Here is a 22140-nt window from a genome sequence, read left to right as displayed (position 1 = left end):
ACTGGCTGTTCCACAGAAGCGTGGGGTTGTCTCTGATTGGCTGATATTCAGGAGGATTTTTCCACGGGCTGACTCTAGGACTGGCCATTAGTCACTAAGGGATAATTGGGTGTATTACTCCAGTTTGTTTATCCTTTCTCCAATGTGCCTGAAGAAGCAGAATTTCTGGATCACAGAAAACGTGTATATTTCAACTTTCTTAAATGATTCTGAGAGGGTAACAGGCAGGAAGGCTAGAGGCCCCCAAATGGAGGCAACAAACTACAAGTGATAGATTTTTTCCCTTCTCTATACAAAATTAAAAGGAGGTTTCTTTTAAAATTCTGTGTTGCCATGATGACACCTGGTTCCACCTGAACTTTTCTCAAACCTTGAGCTAACCAATGCGTTTCTTATGGAAATGTTTTTCTTAAGCTATGTTAATGAGCTATGTATTTACCCTAGACTCTGTCTTTCTTCAAATTGGTTCTGCCTAAGACTCAGAACCCATAATGGCTGAAGAAATCAGTATGTTTGACTCATACAGTTGTTCTCCTACTCTATGTTAATGAGTCTATGTATTTGCTTGAAAATCCACCTTTCTTCAAGATTCATGTCAATCATTTTATGGCCTGGGATGACTCACCTTGTGCCAATGTTATCTCAAAATGCATGTTGTGGGTGAGGGGCCTGGTGTCACTCTCTGAGTTTTGAGACATTTCCTTTCTCTAATTAGAAGCTTGCTAGTAGGTATATGGCTTCCCTGGTGGCTCAGACGGTAAAGCGTCTGCCTGCAATGTGGGAGACCCAGGTTCGATCCCTGAGTCGGGAAGAACCCTGGAGAAGGAAATGGCAACCCACTCCAGTATCCTTGCCTGGAGAATCCCATGGACGGAGGAGCCTGGTAGGCTACAGTCCACGGGGGTTGCAAAGAGTTGGACATGACTGAGCTACTTCACTTTCAGTAGGTATATAACTTCCTTCTAAAGATTAGCAGAGGGGCACTCATTCTGCCAACTTCTGATGTCTATGGCAGAAACTTTCTCTATCTCTTTTATATTTTAATAAAACTTTATTGTGCAAAAGCTCTGAGATCAAGCCTTGTCACTGGCCATGGATTGAATTCCTCTTCTCCAGAGGCTAGCATTCCTGGCATCTTTCATGGTTCAGCAGCAACGTTTCAATTCCAAATGGTTTTCTGAAGTGCTTCAATCATTTTACATTCCCACCAGCAGTGCACAAAGAATTACCTTGAATTTTTTTCTTTTCTCTCTTTTTTAACAATCTGATATTATGTTATGCTCCTTATTGTGGTTTTAATTTGCATTTCCCCTGTGATTTATGAGGTTGAATGCCTTTCACATTTATTGGACATTTGTAATGTCTTCTGTAATTTGCCTGTTCAGATGGTTTGCCCATTTTTTGAAGCTTGGGCCTGTCGTTGATGTGCCAAGTCTCATAAATTTAGTCCCTGGGGTGAGGCTATTCCTGACTGGCTGATTTTCCAAGCACCTGCACACAGCTGAAGTTATATCTAAATGGTGATTACCTGGTCACAACTTGAGACTTTGCCCACAAAACAGCCTCTTCCTTTCTTCAGTGTGTATTTTCCATTCTCAGTCACCCTTTTTGGTCTTTCCTCCCTCAAACCTGCAGGAGCAACTGTAAGAGGTTTTCCATATCTTTATTTGGGGAGGTATGATTTTCAGTAGTGTTGCCATTTTATCAATTTAAGAAGCAAATACTGGAATTTTCCTGGTGGTCCAGTGGTTAAGACTCCATGCTTCCAGTGTAGGGAACACAAGTTTGATCCCTGGTAGGGAAACTGAGATCCCACAGGCTGAGGGACACAAGGAAAAAGACAAAGAACCAATTACTGTGGCAGAAAAATGGCTCCAACTGTGCAGTTTTTGCGGGCTTTCCAGGTGGCGCTAGTGGTAAAGAATCTGCCTGCTAATGCAGGAGACACAAGAGATGCGAGTCTGATCCATGGGCGGGAAGATCCCTTGGAGTTGGAAATGGCAACCCACTCCAGTATTCTTGCTGAGAGACATGTACGTCCAGTGTTGGTAAGTCAATAAGGGGAAAAAAAGCTAAATACAAGATTTGGGGAATCCTGACAAAGCCAATGCAGGGACATAGCACAAAATAAATACAGGACAGGCCCTGTATATATAAGATGCCTGGCAACCCTGCTCCCTACCGTTGGACCAGACCCCCCACCACACACACACACACACCTACACACACACAATGGGATTCATCAGATTTACACTGCACGGTGGTATAAAGACCAACAAAATTGTTAGGGAAAGCACATGGACTGAAACTGCCCACCCTGGCCAGGCACCATAGTAACCATTTGCATGAGTTGTTTTATGATTGGAGGTCCTGGTAAGGAACACAGAACTAATAAGCCACCACCAACTGGAAGAGTTCGGGAAAGGTCAAAAAGGAGACACCACATGTTCGACCACTTCCCACAATCTTTCTAACTGGCATCTATCTTGGCCAAACAAGGCGTGCACCATCAGAAAGGACTCTGAGTCAGAACGATTGGCTAAAGACAACCCAAATACAAATCCCATCACCATAAAAATCGAGACTGCCTGCCACGTCGCCGAGCAGTTCTCCTGGGTTCCCCTACTCTACTGCTCTCTGCTCATTAGAAGGTCCCCCGTTCTTCTTGCCCAACATGGAGCAATAGCTCTCAGGCAGGTCCTGGAGGCTTTCTCTGCCTGGCTTGCTAGGTAACGCCTCAGGGACCTGCATGCCCACTGACCTCACCATTGCATAGTCAGCTATAAAGTTCAAGAATGATTCATGAATATTTTCTCAGCTTAAAGTCCTAATAGTAATATTGGCAGCTGGATCCTCATTTTAAATTTGAGCTGCTGCTGCTAAGTCGCTTCAGTCATATCTGACTCTGTGTGACCCCTTAGACGGCAACCCACCAGGCTCCCCCATCCCTGGGATTCTCCAGGCAAGAATACTGGAGTGGGTTGCCATTTCCTTCTCCAATGCATGAAAGTGAAAAGTCAAAGTGAAGTCACTCTATATTCTAATTAATAAGAATGTGCTTTAAAAATCCATGAAAATTTCATACCTTGAATTAATGAGGGAGAGCCAGGAAGGGTTCAGTTTGATTTTGTGTCCATCAAATTACCATTAGAAAATTATTAAAAAAGATTTTCAATGTTTTTTTAACTTATAAAAGGCTGTCTCCTCTGCTCTATATTCTTTAACAGCCTAAATGGTAAAAGAATTTGAAAAAGAATCAATATATGTAAATATGTAACTGAATTTCTTTCCTGTACACCTGAAACTAACACAGCATTGTAAATCAACTATAGCCCAATATAATATAACATTTTTTGGATATCTCTGGTGGTCCAGTGGTTGAGAGTCCACCTGCCATTGCAGGAGACACAGATTCCAACCCTGGTCTGGGAAGATTCCACATGCTCTTGGGCAACTAAGCCCATGTGCTACAACCATTGAAGCCCACAGGCTCTAAACCTGTGCTCTGCAACAAGAGAAGCCACTGGAATGAGGAGCCTGCACACCGCAACTAGAGAGTAGTCCTCACTCACAACTAGAGAAAGTCTCCTCACAGCAGCAAAGACCCAGTGCAGTCAAAAATAAATAAATAATTTAAAAAAATAAAATTTAAAAAGGCTCTCTGAACAACAGGATGAGGACATCTTAGAGATCAGGGCCAAAATCAAATGTGATACTTCCAGAAGAAAACTGTTGATGTGATGGACTCTGTTCTAGACAGGATGATGTATTTTTTGGCCCCTGATCTCAGCATTTCTATGCCACGTGCAGGGCTGGTGCCTGGAGATCCACATGATAACATGGGACTTCAGTCAACTCCTATGTGCCCCATGGGCCTGTGTTTTCTGTCAAATGAGGAGTCATAAGCACCATTCTGATCTGTCACAGGTTGACAGGTTTTCTGAAGGTTATAACACTGTGAAAATAAAGTATCTTTGAGAAATTACATCAGCCCTCTCAGAACATACTTTGAAATTACTATCACACAGAAGTTGTTTCTTTGGAGCAAAGGTAATGTCAGTGTATTAGTCTTCTCAGATTGCCATAAAAGAATATCACAGATGAGTGGCTGACACATCAGAAATGTATTTTCTCACAGTTCCAGAAGCTAAAAGCCCCAAATCTAAGTGCTGGCTTGGTTAGTTTCCCCTGAGGCCTCTCTCCTTGGCTTGCAAATGGCCACCTACTCATTGTGTCTTCACCTGGTCTTTCTGTGTTATTGCTGTCCTAATCTTGCCCTTCTTAAAAGGATGTCAATCAGAGTGGATTAGAGCCCACTCAACCTCATTTTAACTTAATCACCCCTTTAAAGGCCATATCTCCAGTTATGGTCACCTTCTGAGCTACTGGGGACTAGGGCTTCAACATCTGAATTTGGGAAGAAAATAGCTCAGCCCAGAACAGCCAGGCACAAATTTTATCTATTCGTTTACAATGTGGGGAGAGGAGGAAGGAGTAGGCTAGATCTGGGCTGTGCTGCTTGGCTGAGGAGCCCTCATCTGGGATGCACAGATTGCTCAATGGTGGGTACAGCTTCGGCAATGAACATAAATAATCATGACCTTATCATTTTGGTTAAAAATAATGACAGTAATGCCTGCTCATTAAAAAGAATGCCCCCCAAAAGTTCCAGGAAACACAAAGATGAAACATTTTTTTAAAAATCACTCTAGGGGGCTCAAGATGGAGGGGACATATGTATAGCTAATGCTGATTCATGTTGATGTATGGCAAAAACCGTCATACTATTGTAATTATCCTCTAATTAAAACAAACAAAAACCTTCCAGAAATAAAAAAAATTATTCTAAGTCTCACCACCAAGAAATAACCATTTTCTCTCACCATGTTTTTCTACACATGTAGAGTTAGAAGGCAAGATTAGTGGGTGCAGAGACAGAGAGAAAGAAAAGCAATTTACACAAATGGGCATATACTACATATCTTAGTTGAAGTCAAAGGTGTTGAGTTTATCTTCAATGACATTAAGAGGAAAAAAATAAAAGGATACTGTATGAGTCTCCTATCACTGCTGTAACAAATCAGCACAAACCTAGTGGCTCAAGGCAACACTAATTAACACCTTACAGCTCTGGAGGTCAGAAATCTGACACGGGTCTCACCAGCCTCCAGTCAAGGTGTTAGCAGGCCTGCGTTCCTTTCTAGATGCTCTAAGGGAAATTGTGTATTCTTGCCTTTTCCAGCTTTCAGAGGCCCCTGCCTTCCTCAGTTCCTGACCTACTTCCTCCATCTTGAAAGCTAATAACTTCAGCTGAGTTCTCCCATCTTATGGATTCTGACTCCCTCTTCACTTTGAAGGACCCCTGTGATTACACTGGGTCCACCAGACAATCCATGATACTCTCCCTATTTTAACGTCACTTGATTTACAACCTTAATTCCATCTGAAATCTTGATTTTTCTTTTGCCACGTAATGTAACATATGCACGTGCGTGCATGCTCAGTCCCTTCAGTTGTGTCTGACTCTGTGCGACCCTATGGAATGTTGCCGGTCCAGCTCCTCTGTCTACGGGATTCTCCAGGCAAGAATACTGGAGTGGGTTGCCATGCCTCCTCCAGGAGATCTTCCCGACCAGGGATCGAACCCACATCTCTTACATCTCCTGCACTGGCAGGTGGGATCTGTGGCACTAGTGCCACCTGGGAATTCCTAATATATTCACAGGTTCTGGGAATTAGGACCAGGACATCTTTGGGGGGTAAGGGCATCCTTCTGCTTGCTGCAAATGCAAAATGTAAAAAAACAAAAACAAAAACTGCTGAACTTCAGCTAAATTTTTCATCACAACACCTCCACTTTAAATTGTTTTCTTAATTCTCTAAGTAAAAAATGAAAAAAGAAAAACCTTTATCAGATAAAATGCTTTTGTTTACAAGTAACAGAAACCAACTTGAACCAGCTTGACCAATAAGAGACTAAATCAGCTTACAAAAGAGGAAGTGAGCTCTGGCGCCCTGAATACAGACCTAGTGGCCCCGCATTCTTCTTACCTCTCTCCCCTGAAATATCCCAAGGCTCATAATACCTCTTGGTATTCATAATTACTAACATTTGCAAATACTTATTACCTGGAGTACAAGAAAGAGGAGAGGGCTTCAGAGAGGATAAGTAAACTGCACAAGGCCATCCTGCCAGGGGTCCCAGGTCACCCAACTCTAGAAGCCAGTATCTTAACCACTGTCAGTCCTCACTGACCTGTGCTGGTGGGGACACTGTGGTGCAGAGACCTGCCTTCCTGAGTGCGTGAGTAGAGGCTGGCAGCCCAAGTTTCCAGGTCTGGTGAGAGGCACAGGCCAGCCCTCAGCCTGTCAATTACACACGACTATGGAGCTGCACCAGGATATTGCCAGGTTGCCTATTTCCTTCTCTTCCCTCTGCCTGGCTGGGCTAATCTGGGCCTTGGCAATGTGCCTATTGCTCGACAGGCTGGTCTGCTACCTTAAACAGCTTGGTTTCCCCAGGTTAAAATTGTTTGTTCTTAGGATTTCCCTGGTGGTCCAGTGGCTAAGACTCTCTGCTCCTAAAGCAGAGGTCCTGGGTTCAATCACTACTCAGGGAACTAGATTTCACAGGATGCAACTAAACAGATCCCACATACCACAATGAAGATCAGAGATCGCCTGTCATGCAACTTGGACCCGGGGCAGCCAAATAAATAAACATTCTTAAAAAAAATATCATTTGTTCTTGCCACCTCTGGGCCACTGGTGCACAGTGCACGGGTAGAGCCTCCTCAAGGGGGCCTCTCTTTAGTGTGCGGTATTTAGCAGGAGCGCTGGGAGGGGTTTGATGATGTGCAAAACTGCGGCCCAACAAAGGCTTCTGACAGTGTCACTTCAGTGGTGGCCTGAGGAAGAGGTAGTGGCAGCGATTGGCGTTGGCAAAGAAACGCGTTTGAGCCAGGACCAGAGTCTGCAGCGTGCTCTCTGCCCACAGAAATGAGCCGTGAGGCTGCACCAGCGTTACCTACTGGAACCTCAACACGTATGCCATCCTCCCAGAGCGTGCCTGCCCTGACTGGCACCGCTGTGGCCAACAATGACCTGGCAAGTCTTTTTGAGTGTCCAGTCTGCTTTGACTATGTGTTACCACCCATTCTTCCCTGTCAGAATGGCCATCTCATTTGTCTCAACTGTCGCCCAAAGCTCACACGTTGTCTGACTTGCCAGGGCCCATTGGGGTCCACTCGCAACTTGGCTATGGAGAAAGTGGCCAATTCAGTACTTTTCCCGTGTACATATTCCTCTTCTGGATATGAACTAACTCTGTGAACTAACTCTACACAGAAAAGGCAGACCAGGAAGAGCTCTGTGAGTTTAGGCCTTGTTCCTGTCCATTCCCTGGTGTTGCCTGTAAATGGCAAGGCTCTTTGGATGCTGTTGTGCCACATCTGATGCATCACCATGAGTCCATGACAACCCTACAGGGAAAGAAAATAGTTTTCCTTGCTATAGACATTAATCTTCCTGGTGCTGTTGACTGGGTGATAGTGCAGTCCTGTTTTGACTTTGACTTCATGCTAGTCTTGGAGAAACAGGAAAACCAAGATGGTCACCAGCAATTCTTTGCAATTGTACAGCTGATAGGAACACGCGAGCAAGCTAAAAATTTTGCTTATCAACTTGAGCTAAATGCTCATAGGTGGCGATTGGCTTGGGAAGCCACTCCTCGATCTATTCATGAGGGAACTGCAACAGCCATTATGAACAGTGACTGCCTAGTCTTTGACACCAGCATTGCCCAGCGTTTTGCAGAAAATGGCAATTTATGCATCATTGTAACTATTTCCATGTGTTAAAATGGCAAACAAACATTTTCTGGCCAGTATTTAAAACCACTGCATTCAGTTTCCCAGAGAATAAGGCACTTGTCTGCCTACCAACCAGAAACCTTTGTTAGGTGGAAGCTAGACACATGATGGTAAATCAAAGGAAAGGCTGTTAAATACAGGGAAAATTTGCATGTAATAACATTAATATATTTAAAAATAAGTCAACAGTAAACCACTGAAAAATATAGATATATTTACATGCAACATGGGCATCTTTTGTATTAAAAAAGGAAGCATTGTAAAGCAGTGCTGAATCTGTGTTTGCTGTAGATTGAATGTACTGTTGAAAAATGCTGGGTTCTTCTTTTTGTTTTTTGTTTGCCTCTGTGTGTGTGTGTTTGGACTTTTTCCCTTTAACTGACAAGATGTGTTGAGCGCCCTTGGACCTCTGATATTCCCCTACGTGAGGCAATACATAGTGCTGCTGCTGTCTGTGTAGATTTTTTGGTGTCTGTATTTGCTAATTTTATTAATTCTAGTTTTCATTAAATAAATTTGACTTTCTTTTATATAAATAAAAAAACATTAACTGTTCTCATCTCCAAGTGCTTTTACACATGTCACTGGCACATTCTGTCTCCCCTTCTTCTGCTTGGTTAACTTAATATCCTTTACATTTCAACCAAGATGTCACTTACTCAAGGGCCCCTTCCTGTCATCCTCAACTGTGGAAGGCTAATTAACACATGTGTGCCTGCTAAGTCGCTTCAGTTGTGTTTGACTCTTTGCGACTCTATGGACTGTGCCCACCAGGCTCCTCTGTCCACGGGATCTTCCAGGTAAAAAAGTACTGGAGTGGGTTACCATGTCCTTCTTCAGGGGATCTTCCTGACCCAGGGATCCAACCTACATCTCTTAGGTCTCCTGCACTGGCAAACAAGTTCTTTACGACTACTGCCATCTGGAAAGTCCAGGCTAACTAACAGCCCTACAAAATTATCCACCTCCTAATCCTTGAAACCTGTGACTGTTCATTTATATGTCAAAAAAAGACTTTGTAGATGTGATTAAGTGAAGGGTCTGTAGACAGGGAGATTATCTTGATTATCTGACGGGCTCTAAATGTAACTACATTTAGATCTGCTGGATCATCAAAAAAGCAAGAGAGTTCCAGAAAAACATCTATTTCTGCTTTATTGACTATGCCAAAGCCTTGGACTGTGTGCATCACAAGAAACTGTGGAAAATTCTGAAAGAGATGGGAATACCAGACCACCTGACCTGCCTCTTGAGAAACCTGTATGCAGGTCAGGAAGCAACAGTTAGAACTGGGCATGGAACAACAGACTGGTTCCAAATAGGAAAAGGAGTACATCAAGGTTGTATATTGTCACCTTGCTTATTTAACTTATATGCAGAGTACATCATGAGAAATGCTGGGCTGGAAGAAGCACAAGCTGGAATCAAGATTGCCAGGAGAAATATCAATAACCTCAGATATGCAGATGACACCACCCTTATGGCAGAAAGTGAAGAGGAACTAAAAAGCCTCCTGATGAAAGTGAAAGCGGAGAGTGAAAAAGTTGGCTTAAAGCTCAACAGTCAGAAAACGAAGATCATGGCATCTGGTCCCATCACTTCATGGGAAGTAGATGGGGAAACAGTGAAAACAGTGTCAGACTTTATTTTTGGGGGCTCCAAAATCACTGCAGATGGTGATTGCAGCCATGAAATTAAAAGACGCTTACTCCTTGGAAGGAAAGTTATGACCAACCTGGATAGCATATTCAAAAGCAGAGACATTACTTTGCCAACAAAGGTCCATCTAGTCAAGGCTATGGTTTTTCCAGTGGCCATGTATGGATGTGAGAGTTGGACTGTGAAGAAAGCTGAGTGCTGAAGAATTGATGCTTTTGAACTGTGGTGTTGGAGAAGCCTCTTGAGAGTCCCTTGGACTGCAAGGAGATCCAACCAGTCCATCCTAAAGGAGATCAGTCCTGGGTGTTCATTGGAAGGACTGATTCTGAAGCTGAAACTCTAATACTTTGACCACCTCATGCAAAGAGTTGACTTATTGGAAAAGACCCTGATGTTGGGAGGGATTGGGGGCAGGAGGAGAAGGGGACGACAGAGGATGAGATGGCTGGATGTCATCACCGACTCGATGGACATGAGTTTGGGTGAACTCCGAGAGTTAGTGATGGACAGGGAGGTCTGGCATGCTGTGATTCATGGGGTCGCAAAGAGTCGGACACAACTGAGCAACTGAACTGAACTGAACTGAAATGTAACCACAAGTGTCCTTATAAGAGGGAGCCTGAGGGAGATTTGTGATAGATAGTAGAGGAGATGCACACACAGAGGAGGTGGCATTATGACCATGGAGGAAGAGACTGGAGTGATGTGGCCAAAGCCAAAAACTGCTAGCAGCCACCAGAAGCTGGAAGACTCAGCTTCTGAGTCTTCATTAGAAAGCCTTTTTCCAGGATTGGATATAGATGTGAAGGCTGGAGGTACAGTAGCCATCTTGGGACCACAAGACATAAACATGAAAACATAAAAGTCAGTGTGCTTAAAGATGATCAAGATGAACGATGGAGAGAATATTCGAATCTGTTTACAGTATCATTGAGCCTGTGACTGCCAACCTCAAATGTTCTGGTAATGGGAGAAAATAAAGCCTTCCCACTTGAAGGCTGTCTAATAGAACTTTCTGTTACTTGCAGGGAGAAGAATGCTTTACTGAAAAAAAGAAAACCCTTTCAGATAATCTCTTAACTATCCCTTTGAAATGGCCAGGCTAGGTTCTAGCATGTCCATTTTATAAACAAGGAAACAGAACTGCAGAGCCTATGTGGTTTAAATGTCTGGACCTGGTGGAAAGAGCATTTTTCTTTTCTTTTTTTGGTGTTGCTGCAAGGCTTCAGGGATCTTCGTTCCCTGATCAGGGATTGAACCACAGCCCTTGCCAGTGAAAAAGCAGAGTCCCAACCACGGAACTGCCTAGGAATTCTGGCAGGCATTTCCTTTGGTGTAGAAATAATACTGTCTAAACAAGAACTATCGCAGCATATTGTGTGGGCCTGTATCATAAGAACATCAAATGGCCCTGAAGGTGGCCCAGTTGGGGAACCCCTGCCCACTGACCCACTAGCCCCAGGGGCTTTGTCCTAGGAGAAGCACTGGATCCAGTGGTGGGGGTGGGAAGGAGCATGATGGGTCTCATTTACAACAGAAAGTGCCTTCATTCTAAGGAGAAGAAGAAATCCACTGCTGGAGGCACTTAGTGAAATCAAAGCTATCTTTAATGTATGTACAGAAAGTTGTGGCTGAATTCTCCCAACTCTAGATGGACCCTGAAACCCATTTTTAAAGCCAAACAGGCTATAGAACACCAGCACGTCATTCATCTCTAGTCTCTGAAGAACAGCATTCCGTGTCCAGGGTCACTCTGCCCCTGGCAGTGTTTCCCAGAGCAGTGTCCAGCTTGGAGATGCAAATGCTCTCCCATCCCCACCCCCTGGCCAGAGCTGTGTCTGCTATTAAGGAAGGAAAAGCAAATCCTAGAAGCTAGGAGGCCCTCCCAGAAGAAGGCTGCCCTGTCCTTGAGCTCCTCAGCTTGCAGAGCCCATTTCCACAGAGGATTCAATCCACACAGCACTGTGTGTGTGTTCAGGAATGCCTTCTCCTGCAGTAACAAACCAACACCCCAATGTCAGTGGTGCAACACAATAATAAACATCACAGACCAATACCTGTGTTCCTGGTTGACAGGTGGATTTCCAAGTAGTGGCAGAGGACCCCAGGCTCCTTGTACACTGTGGCTTCACTCTGCTGAGGCTCTGTAAAAGCACATGAAAGTTATAGTTGCTCAGTTGTGTCTGATTCTTTGTGACCCCATGGATTGTACAGTCCATGGAATTCTCCAGGTCAGAATACTGGAGTTGGTAGCCGCTCCCTTCTCCAGGGGATCATCCCAACCCATGGATCGAACACAGATCTCCCGTATTGCGAGTGGATTCTTTACCAGCTGAGCCAGCAGGGAAGCCCATAAGCTCATGATAAACAACTATAATCCAATAACTTTTTTTTACAAAAAAATCTCTTTCCTATAGCTGAGACCCACACAAACATCAAAGACCTCACACATGAAAACGTCTGCCAAATAGCTCAAAGATTTCATGTGATAAGATTTAGAGCATTAAAAGTTATGAGTTCCCACATCTTTGACAGAGACTTCTGCTAAGTTCAGAAGACCTCACACACTTGGACACAACACAATTCTGAGGCCATGGACAATGATTCCCAAGAATCTCAGAGATTTCATAGACTGAGACAATGACTGGGAAACACTGCAGAGACTTCACATCCTGAGACACAGTCCCAAAGAGCTCAGCAATCTTACACTGTGGGCACAGCAGAAAACAATTCTGAGGCCTTAAGCTTTGGACTGGGTCCATTCTCTCCACCCCTTACTCCTCACCAACCTCACAGACCTCACGAGTTCAGAGAAAATCTAAAGCAGAGACCTCACATCCTATCACATAGAATCTTAATACGTTGGAGACCTTCAGACCTGAACACATACCTCAGACAGCTCTGGCAATTCACACCCTAGGAATGCACAACCCCCTAAGGGCTCAAACTATTCACTCAGGGGCATTGGTGGTAAGTACCTCAGCGATCTCATTTCCTTGAGATTCAGCTCTCCAAAACAGTTCAGAGGACATGACACAAAACCCCAAATAGCTCAGATGACTCACACTCTGGAACCCCAATCCATGGACAGTGATACCACACAGTTACACAGATGACTAAACAGACGCCACCCCTTAGAAATGGAACAGAGGTCAGAGACATCATACCCTTATCAGTGATTGTCCATCGGAAGAGACTCTTCACACCTGGGAACATATCCCAAATGGCTCAGAAGTCCCGTCATGTGACACAGGACCTCCCACCCAAAAAAACACAGACTTCATACACTGAACATAGATCCCCAAATTGCAGAAAGTTCACATCCTGGGACCCAGACCCCACAGAGCTCAGAGAACTCGCACTCTTGGACACAGGCCAGAAAACAATTTGGAGACATTAGGCCATGAACACAGATGCCCATGAGTTCACAGACCTCCTGTGTTGGGACCAGGATCCAAAATATCCCAGAGATTTCACACTATGGGGTACAGGTCCCCTAGAGAGTTCTTGCAGCCTAGACATAGTCACCAGAGAGTCTAAATTCACCTAGAGTGTTCAGATATATCACACCTTGGACACAGACCACCACCAAAAAAAAAAAAAAAAAAAACAACTGTTCAGAAAACTCCTAAATTGGGAACAGATTTCAAACAGACTCACAGACTTCATGGAAACCAACTGGCCAAGACAACTCCAACTTGAAACATAAACCTGATCAAATTCTAACACACCAATTATTAGTCAGAGGCATCACACCCTTACACAGAAACCACCAAATCTGTGAGTATACCCCAAGTGACACAGTGGTTTTATGTCATGGAACACACACCTAAAAGAACTCAGATGCCTCATACCCTTCAAGCAGCTCATATCCTCAAACAGCTGTTGTTGCTGCTGCTGCTAAGTTGCTTCAGTCGTGTCCGACTCTGGGCAACCCCATAGACAGCAGCCCACCAGGCCCTGCCGTCCCTGGGATTCTCCAGGCAAGAACACTGGAGTGGGTTGCCATTTCCTCCTCCAATGCATGAAAGTGAAAAGTGAAAGTGAAGTCACTCAGTCGTGTCTGATCTGATCTGATCTGAAAGTTACTGGAAACTAAGAGCTTCCAGTCTCTGGAGGGTTCAGATATAGAGAAAAGATAAATGTTTCAATTTGTTTATAAAATACAATTTTACCAAATTACTGTCATAATTAGTTTGAGGGGAAGGGTTTTTTTCCTTACACCTGGAAAGCACAGATTCAAATCAGTAATTTTTCAGATAGAAACCATAAAAGTTATAAGCATATTCACCACTTACTTCAGTCCATTTGTTAACCTTTGTGAAGTCATTAGGTTTTCTATTAGAATCTTTTACCCAATTCAGAAACTGGTATTTATCCAAAAGTCCTTTTTATAAATCTTCTTGAAGAGGCGAAACTTGTTTAATGCTATGAGAATATTTTGAGATAGTAACTAGAATTATGCCTGATAAAATTTTACCCAAACATACCAGATTTTAGGAACTTCATACAGTTTCTAGGATATCTAGATTAATAAAATTTACTATACAACATAACCTGAGACTTATTACTCACTTGACAATACATCTCATGTAATTCTGTATACAATATGAACCTAATTAGTGTAATCTCTCTCTTTGGGATATTTCAGGGGCCCTCTCAGATCAGATCAGATCAGATCAGTCGCTCAGTCGTGTCCGACTCTTTGCGACCCCATGAATCGCAGCACGCCAGGCCTCCCTGTCCATCACCAACTCCTAGACTTCACTCAGACTCACGTCCGTCGAGTCCGTGATGCCATCCAGCCATCTCATCCTCTGTCGTCCCCTTCTCCTCTTGGCCCCAATCCCTCCCAGCATCAGAGTCTTTTCCAATGAGTCAACTCTTTGCGTGAGGTGGCCAAAATACTGGAGTTTCAGCTTCAGCATCATTCCTTCCAAAGAAATCCCAGGGCAGATCTCCTTCAGAATGGACTGGTTGGATCTCCTTGCAGTCCAAGGGACTCTCAAGAGTCTTCAACACCACAGTTCAAAAGCATCAATTCTTCAGCACTCAGCTTTCTTCACAGTCCAACTCTCACATCCATACATGACCACTGGAAAAACCATAGCCTTGACTAGACGGACCTTTGTTGGCAAAGTAATGTCTCTGCTTTTTAATATGCTGTCTAGGTTGGTCATAACTTTCCTTCCAAGGAGTAAGCATCTTTTAATTTCATGGCTGCAGTCACCATCTACAGTGATTTTGGAGCCCAGAAAAATAAAGTCTGGCACTGTTTCCACTGTTTCTCCATCTATTTCCCATGAAGTGGTGGGACCAGATGCCATGATCTTCGTTTTCTGAATGTTGAGCTTTAAGCCAACTTTTTCACTCTCTGCTTTCACTTTCATCAACAGGCTTTTTAGTTCCTCTTCACTTTCTGCCATAAGCGTGGTATCATCTGCATATCTGAGGTTATTGATATTTCTCCCAGCAATCTTGATTCCAGTTTGTGTGTCTTCCAGTCCAGCGTTTCTCATGATGTACTCTGCATATAAGTTAAATAAACAGGGTGACAATATACAGCCTTGACAAACTCTTTTTCCTATTTGGAACCAGTTTGTTGTTCCATGTCCAGTTCTCACTGTTGCTTCCTGACCTGCATATAGGTTTCTCAAGAGGCAGATCAGGTGGTCTGGTATTCCCATCTCTTTCAGAATTGTCCACAGTTTATTGTGATCCACACAGTCAAAGGCTTTGGGCATAGTCAATAAAGCAGAAATAGATGTTTTTCTGGAACTCTCTTGCTTTTTCTGTGATCCAGCGGATGTTTGCAATTTGATCTCTGGTTCCTCTGCCTTTTCTAAAACCAGCTTGAACATCAGGAAGTTCACGGTTCACATATTGCTGAAGCCTGGCTTGGAGAATTTTGAGTATTACTTTACTAGCATGTGAGATGAGTGCAATTGTGCGGTAGTTTGAGCATTCTTTGGCATTGCCTTTCTTTGGGATTGGAATGAAAACTGACATTTTCCAGTTCCATGGCCACTGCTGAGTTTTCCAAATTTGCTGGCATATTGAGTGTGGCACTTTCACAGCATCATCTTTCAGGATTTGGAATAGCTCAACTGGAATTCCATCATCTCCACTAGCTTTGTTCGTAGTGATGCTTTCTAAGGCCCACTTGACTTCACGTTCCAGGGTGTCTGGCTCTAGGTCAGTGATCACACCATCGTGATTATCTGGGTCGTGAAGATCTTTTTTGTACAGTTCTTCTGTGTATTCTTGCCATCTCTTAATATCTTCTGCTTCTGTTAGGTCCATACCATTTCTGTCCTTTATTGAGCTCATCTTTGCATGAAATGTTCCTTTGGTATCTCTGATTTTCTTGAAGAGATCTCTAGTCTTTCCCATTCTGTTGTTTTCCTCTATTTCTTTGCATTGTTCACTGAAGAAGGCTTTCTTATCTCTCCTTGCTATTCTTTGGAACTCTGCATTCAGATGTTTATATCTTTCCTTTTCTCCTTTGCTTTTTGCTTCTCTTCTTTTCTCAGCTATTTGTAAGGCCTCCCCAGACAGCCATTTTGCTTTTTTGCGTTTCTTTTCCATGGGGATGGTCTTGATCCCTGTCTCCTGTACAATGTCATGAACCTCATTCCATAGTTCATCAGGCACTCTATCTATCAGATCTAGGCCCTTAAATCTATTTCTCACTTCCACTGTATAATCATAAGGGATTTGATTTAGGTCATACCTGAATGGTCTAGTGGTTTTCCCTACTTTCTTCAATTTCAGTCTGAATTTGGCAATAAGGAGTTCATGGTCTGAGCCACAGTCAGCTCCTGGTCTTGTTTTTGCTGACTGTATAGAGCTTCTCCATCTTTGGCTGCAAAGAATATAATCAATCTGATTTCGGTGTTGACCATCTGGTGATGTCCATGTATAGAGTCTTCTCTTGTGTTGTTGGAAGAGGGTGTTTGTTATGACCAGTGCATTTTCTTGGCAAAACTCTATTAGTCTTTGCCCTGCTTCATTCCGTATTCCAATGCCAAATTTGCCTGTTACTCCAGGTGTTTCTTGACTTCCTACTTTTGCATTCCAGTCCCCTATAATGAAAAGGACATCTCTTTTGGGTGTTAGTTCTAAAAGGTCTTGTAGGTCTTCATAGAACCGTTCAACTTCAGCTTGTTCAGCATTACTGGTTGGGGCATAGACTTGGATTACTGTGATACTGAATGGTTTGCCTTCAGAGATCATTCTGTCATTTTTGAGATTGCATCCAAGTACTGCATTTCGGACTCTTTTGTTGACCATGATGGCTACTCCTTTCTTCTGAAGGATTCCTGCCCGCAGTAGTAGATATAATGGTCATCTGAGTTAAATTCACCCATTCCAGTCCATTTCAGTTCGCTGATTCCTAGAATGTTGACATTCACTCTTGCCATCTCTTGTTTGACCACTTCCAATTTGCCTTGATTCGTGGACCTGACATTCCAAGTTCCTATGCAATATTGCTCTTTATAGCATCAGACCTTGCTTCTATCACCAGTCACATCCACATCTGGGTATTGTTTTTGCTTTGGCTCCATCCCTTCATTCTTTCTGGAGTTATTTCTCCACTGATCTCCAGTACCATATTGGGCACCTACTGACCTGGGGAGTTTCTCTTTCAGTATCCTATCATTTTGCCTTTTCATACTGTTCATGGGGTTCTCAAGGCAAGAAGTGGTTTGCCATTCCCTTCTTCAGTGGACCACAAAGTTAGCTAGAAATCTACATTAGAATGATTTAGGAAGTTTTTTCAACAAGTATCAAAAGGTTTAGAACACTCAGTCAGATAGGATTATAGGTCATTGTGAAACAACAGCTATTCACTTAGCCAAAATAACAATAAGGGATTTCAGAACATGTCATTTAAAAGATAAAGAAACTTAAATCTACGATCATAGGCAGTTCAATATCTGAAGAAAAGGTGTCTTCTTAACAGAAAGAAAAGCTAAATTCAAGTTTTTGCACCATCTTACTTTACTTAAAAGGTAAACTTAATTAACTTTATTTTAAACTTAGTCCTAAGTTCAGTTCAGCTCAGTTGCTCAGTCGTGTCCAACTCTTTGCAACCCCATGAATCGCAGCACACCAGGCCTCCCTGTCCATCACCAACTCCCAGAGTTCACTCAAACTCATGTCCATCGAGTCCGTGATGCCATCCAGCCATCTCATCCTCTGTCGTCCCCTTCTCCTCCTATCCCCAATCCCTCCCAGCGTCAGAGTCTTTTCCAATGAGTCACCTCTTTGCGTGAGGTGGCCAAAGTATTGGAGTTTCAGCTTTAGCATCATTCCTTCCAAAGAACACCCAGGACTGATCTCCTTTAGGATGGACTGGTTGGATTTCCTTGCAGTCCAAGGGACTCTCAAGAGTCTTCTCCAACACCACAGTTCAAAAGCATCAATTCTTCGGTGCTCAGCCTTGTTCACAGTCCAACCCTCACATCCATACATGACCACTGGAAAAACCATAGCCTTGACTAGATGGACCTTTGTTGGCAATGTAATGTCTCTGCTTTTGAATATGCTGTCTAGGTTGGTCATAAGTTTCCTTCCAAGGAGTAAGCGTCTTTTAATTTCATGGCTGCAGCCACCATCTGCAGTGATTTTTGACCCCCAAAAAGTAAAGTCTGACACTGTTTCCACTGTTTCCCCATCTATTTCCCATGAAGTGATGGGACCAGATGCCATGATCTTCGTTTTCTGAATGTTGAGCTTTAAGCCAACTTTTTCACTCTCCACTTTCACTTTCATCAAGAGGCTTTTTAGTTCCTCTTCACTTCTGCCATAAGGGTGGTGTCATCTGCATATCTGTGGTTACTGATATTTCTCCCAGCAATCTTGATTCCAGCTTGTGCTTCTTCCATCCCAGCATTTCTCATGATGTACTCTGCATATAAGTTAAATAAACAGGGTGACAATATACAGCCTTGACGTACTCCTTTTCCTATTTGGAACCAGTCTGTTGTTCCATGTCCAGTTCTAACTGTTGCTTCCTGACCTGCATACAGGTTTCTCAAGAGGCAGATCAGGTGGTCTGGTATTCCCATCTCTTTCAGAATTGTCCACAGTTTATTATGATCCACACAGTCAAAGGCTTTGGCATAGTCAATAAAGCAGAAATAGATGTTTTTCTTAGTCCTAACCATATACAAAACTCTTTCCTCATGGTTCACTTTTCACAAACCTTATCACTTTCTGTACCCATTATTATGTTCTTCCATCCTAAAAAGGCACCTGTAAGTCAGGCTTACCTCCTTTTCCATTCACAAAATGCAATTCCATTCCTCATACCTTCTTTACCCAAAACACACTTCCTACTTCCCTTAAGCAACCAAGAACTGACTTTTATGTTAGCATTTTATAGATTGGTGAGCATAAATATCAGTGATTATTTCTAAAATCTTTGTTTTCTTAGAACATTTTAGGATGGCACCAAACATCATTTTTAATCCCAAATCTCTTTAGTTTCTCTGTAAGAGGTAATAAGTGTTTAGTAGTAAATGTTTCAAAATCTTATTTTATTTGGAAATGACTTAGCTATTCAATAGACTTCCAACACTTAGTTTAGCACAACCCTTAGAAGTTAAAGTTACCTCAGTCTGGAGAGACTATTTTAGACAGACATTCCTAAAGCATAATTATTCTTAATAAAGTTTATCTAAAGGCTCATATTACATTTATATTTTTTAGAAGTTTCTTCACTCAAGGTAATTTCCTTGCTGACAAACTTGTAACAGATATAATAATATTTAACTTATATTAACCTAGGTACAATGAAAATATTCTGCTTAATGAAAATTACTCTTAGACATGTCTACATTATTTAGATCAACAAATAAACATTAATATCAGGTATTTAATACTGAATATTTCTCAGTTCACATGAACCTGAAATTCATTTAAGTTAATTTCTCTTGCATTTAGAATTATTTGATTTGTAAGTGCTTACTTTTTAAAGGCCAATTAGATTAGAACTCATTTACAAACTGATCTCAGCAATCAGCAATATTATCAAAAAAAAAAAAACAAAGACACACACTGAGACATACATATATCCAAATAGACACAAGAGATCCTATAGCTTTGTTTTCCAAACTTAGTTATGAATAAAAAATGGTTGGAACAAGATTTTAAAAGGCTTTGTTCCCCCCTTTTAAAAGGCTTTTTTCCTTTTGGTTTCAGGAATTAGATATGGTCTAGATAAGTGATCCAGAGAGCTCTGGTCTAAAGGTATAGGAGGAGTTACTTCCTCAGGGTAAGAATTCTTAAACAGAGAATTTTTTCTTCAGGCTTCATCTGGAGTCTAAATAATATAGTGACCACATTGTCAAAAATTGTATTTTTTGTGTGTGTGACCATAGTTTTATAGCCAAAATTTAGACCAGATAGTGCTTACCTTGGCCCTGATAACAAGGGCAGATTGGTCCCAGCAGGGATTGTCCCTCTGGGGAAGTAGGGGTCTTAGTTTGATCAGCCCCAGCCTGTTGATTACAGGAGGAAGTCTTGGACATAAGGGAACTTCAGCCCATTTTCCTATCCTATGTCAATAAAGATCTAATATTTTAGGCTATTTTTCTTATCATTGGATCATAGCTATAGATTGGCCAGTCAAAAAAAATTTTTTTTCCCCAAGGGGTTCCCAGGGGGAGTGTGGAACCTTATAGTGAGCAATTCCCACATTAGCTCAAACAGTTTGTACCAGATGTCTGTGCACTCAAACCAAACCAACAAAACAAAACCAAACCAGAACTTCACCAGGCAGGAGTCACACTCCAAATGAAACAAAAGGCAAAGAGATGCCCAGAAATCAAAAGCCAAGTGGCAAGAGTGCCCCCAAAACATGGTTAAGTGATGCCCAGAAATAAAAAACCAAATGGCATAAATGTCAAACATGACTTCCCAGTTCGACTAGACCTGCAACCTGGCAAAGTCAGTGCTAACAGCCTTTTTTCAGTTTTGATATAGTTTCAAGCAATTTCTTGTTGATTTTCTGCGAAGAAGTTACTCTATCATTTCCTGTTTTAGAAGTTTTAGATACCAAAGCATGGCCGGCCTTTTCTAATTGTGCATGCAAAAAATATCACTTTTAGAATATCAAAAGAACCCCAATTTGGCCATTTCAGGTTGAGATCTCTTTTAGTATAATTTCTCCAATTAACTAGGTACTTGGAGGTATGAGTTCCATGCATATTGTACATGAATCTGGCTAGAGTGTAACTCAAGATGCTGGCTTTCTAACACCCCTTTGTTTCTGTTTTTGAGAAATTCTGTTTCCCGTTTTAAGCTGAATTTGTCAGGGAGAAAAGTCACTAGTGAACTTGTGTAGTGGACCCATGTGCTTCTTGTGAGCTTAACTCCGCCAGGAGTCGCCCCAGAGTTGTTTCAGCTTGTCTTACAGGTCTCGGATCCTGCCTCCAGCAATCTAAGACCACCATGGCTGCTCAGGTCGATGAATGGCCAGTTCTTAGGTGTGACCCCCAGATGAGCAAGTATTTTAATTAATGAGTGGGTTTCCCTATGGGACCACTGCACAGTATGAGGACTAGGCCTCCACCACTCCTGTAAATTTCTCAGTCACCTGAGAAAACTGAAACTGGCCGGGAGGAGTCTTGTCCCTTTTTTTCAGAGCAAAACTCTCATGTATTTTCCTCACTTTTATCCTGACAAATTCTATAAAGGCAGTCAAGTTGAAGAAAAGTGTCAGATCAGCCTCTTACTTAACCACTCAGTCAAGACCATTCAGTCCCCTACAATGGCGCGACCTCAGTATCTTTCAGCAGAGCCCTGGGTATTCCTCAATTTTTTCACAATCGAGCCCCCTCTACCCAGTACCTTTTCACTGTGTGGGCAATTCTCCTGGCATCTTTCAGCCAGCCCCTCACCCGGAATCTTTTGACTGGGTGGGAATTCCTTGGTATCTTTCAACAGGGCACCACTCAGTGTCTAGACCACGAGTGGGTATGTCCCGGATGTTTCACCTGGGCTCCCGCCCCAGTATCTTTCCTACTGGGAGGGGGCAGGTAACCTGCTCCACTGCCAAATAAAACTGAGAATCTCAACTGATATGGTAGATTCAAGAACCAGGAGAGACTTACCCAAATTCGTCTGCACCCCCTGAGGAGGCAGACGGGTGCAAGGGGCCGCTGCTGGTACCAAAGCTCCAGTTCCTCGTGGAGTCCAGTCAAAGGAAGGAAGTCCACTCTGGGTCCCTTCATGGTTGCCATAACTGTTGACTAAAAAAGATATACAACTTGACAGTTGTGAGTTAAGTTTTATTTGGGGCAAAATGAGAACTGCAGCCCGGGAGGCAGCATCTCAGATAGCTCTGAGAGACTGCTCCAAAGCGGCAGATGTTGGGAAAGTCAATATATAAGGTTTTGGTGAAGGGGGAGTTCAATACCATGGAGCACTCATTTTACAAAAGGGTTTTTGTTAGTCATGAGGATCTGATGTCACCATGAAGGGATTTAGTGCTTCTCTAGATATGAGGAGATGCAAGGATTGAGATAATAAAATCTGTTCCTAAAAACATCCATCAAAAGACCTGTCCCACCAGATTCCCTGGAGCAGAGAGTGCCTCACT

General features: G+C 42.7%; 1 protein-coding gene and 1 pseudogene across 1 annotated transcript in view; one reads left to right on the top strand and one right to left on the bottom strand.

Moving 5' to 3' along the window:
• Nucleotides 1-21924, bottom strand: part of LOC147340426 (uncharacterized) — a 114116-nt gene extending 92192 nt beyond the window's left edge. Inside the window, exons 1-2 of the mRNA XM_086389038.1 lie at nt 21653-21924; nt 11588-11674 (exon numbers count right to left, since the gene is read on the bottom strand). Coding sequence (XP_086245164.1) covers nt 11588-11674; nt 21653-21781 — 216 coding nt within the window. The 5' untranslated portion in view covers nt 21782-21924. The remainder of the gene's footprint in view (nt 1-11587; nt 11675-21652) is intronic.
• LOC147340427 (E3 ubiquitin-protein ligase SIAH1-like) lies at nt 7000-7859 on the top strand (annotated as a pseudogene).
• Nucleotides 21925-22140: the final 216 nt, after the last annotated feature.

The sequence above is a fragment of the Bos grunniens genome, chromosome X (genome assembly GCF_055505025.1).
Source record: "Bos grunniens cultivar Pamir isolate PY7600 chromosome X, Bosgru_T2T1.0, whole genome shotgun sequence".
NCBI lineage: Eukaryota > Metazoa > Chordata > Mammalia > Artiodactyla > Bovidae > Bos > Bos grunniens.
This window is presented reverse-complemented; position numbering and strand designations above follow the sequence as displayed.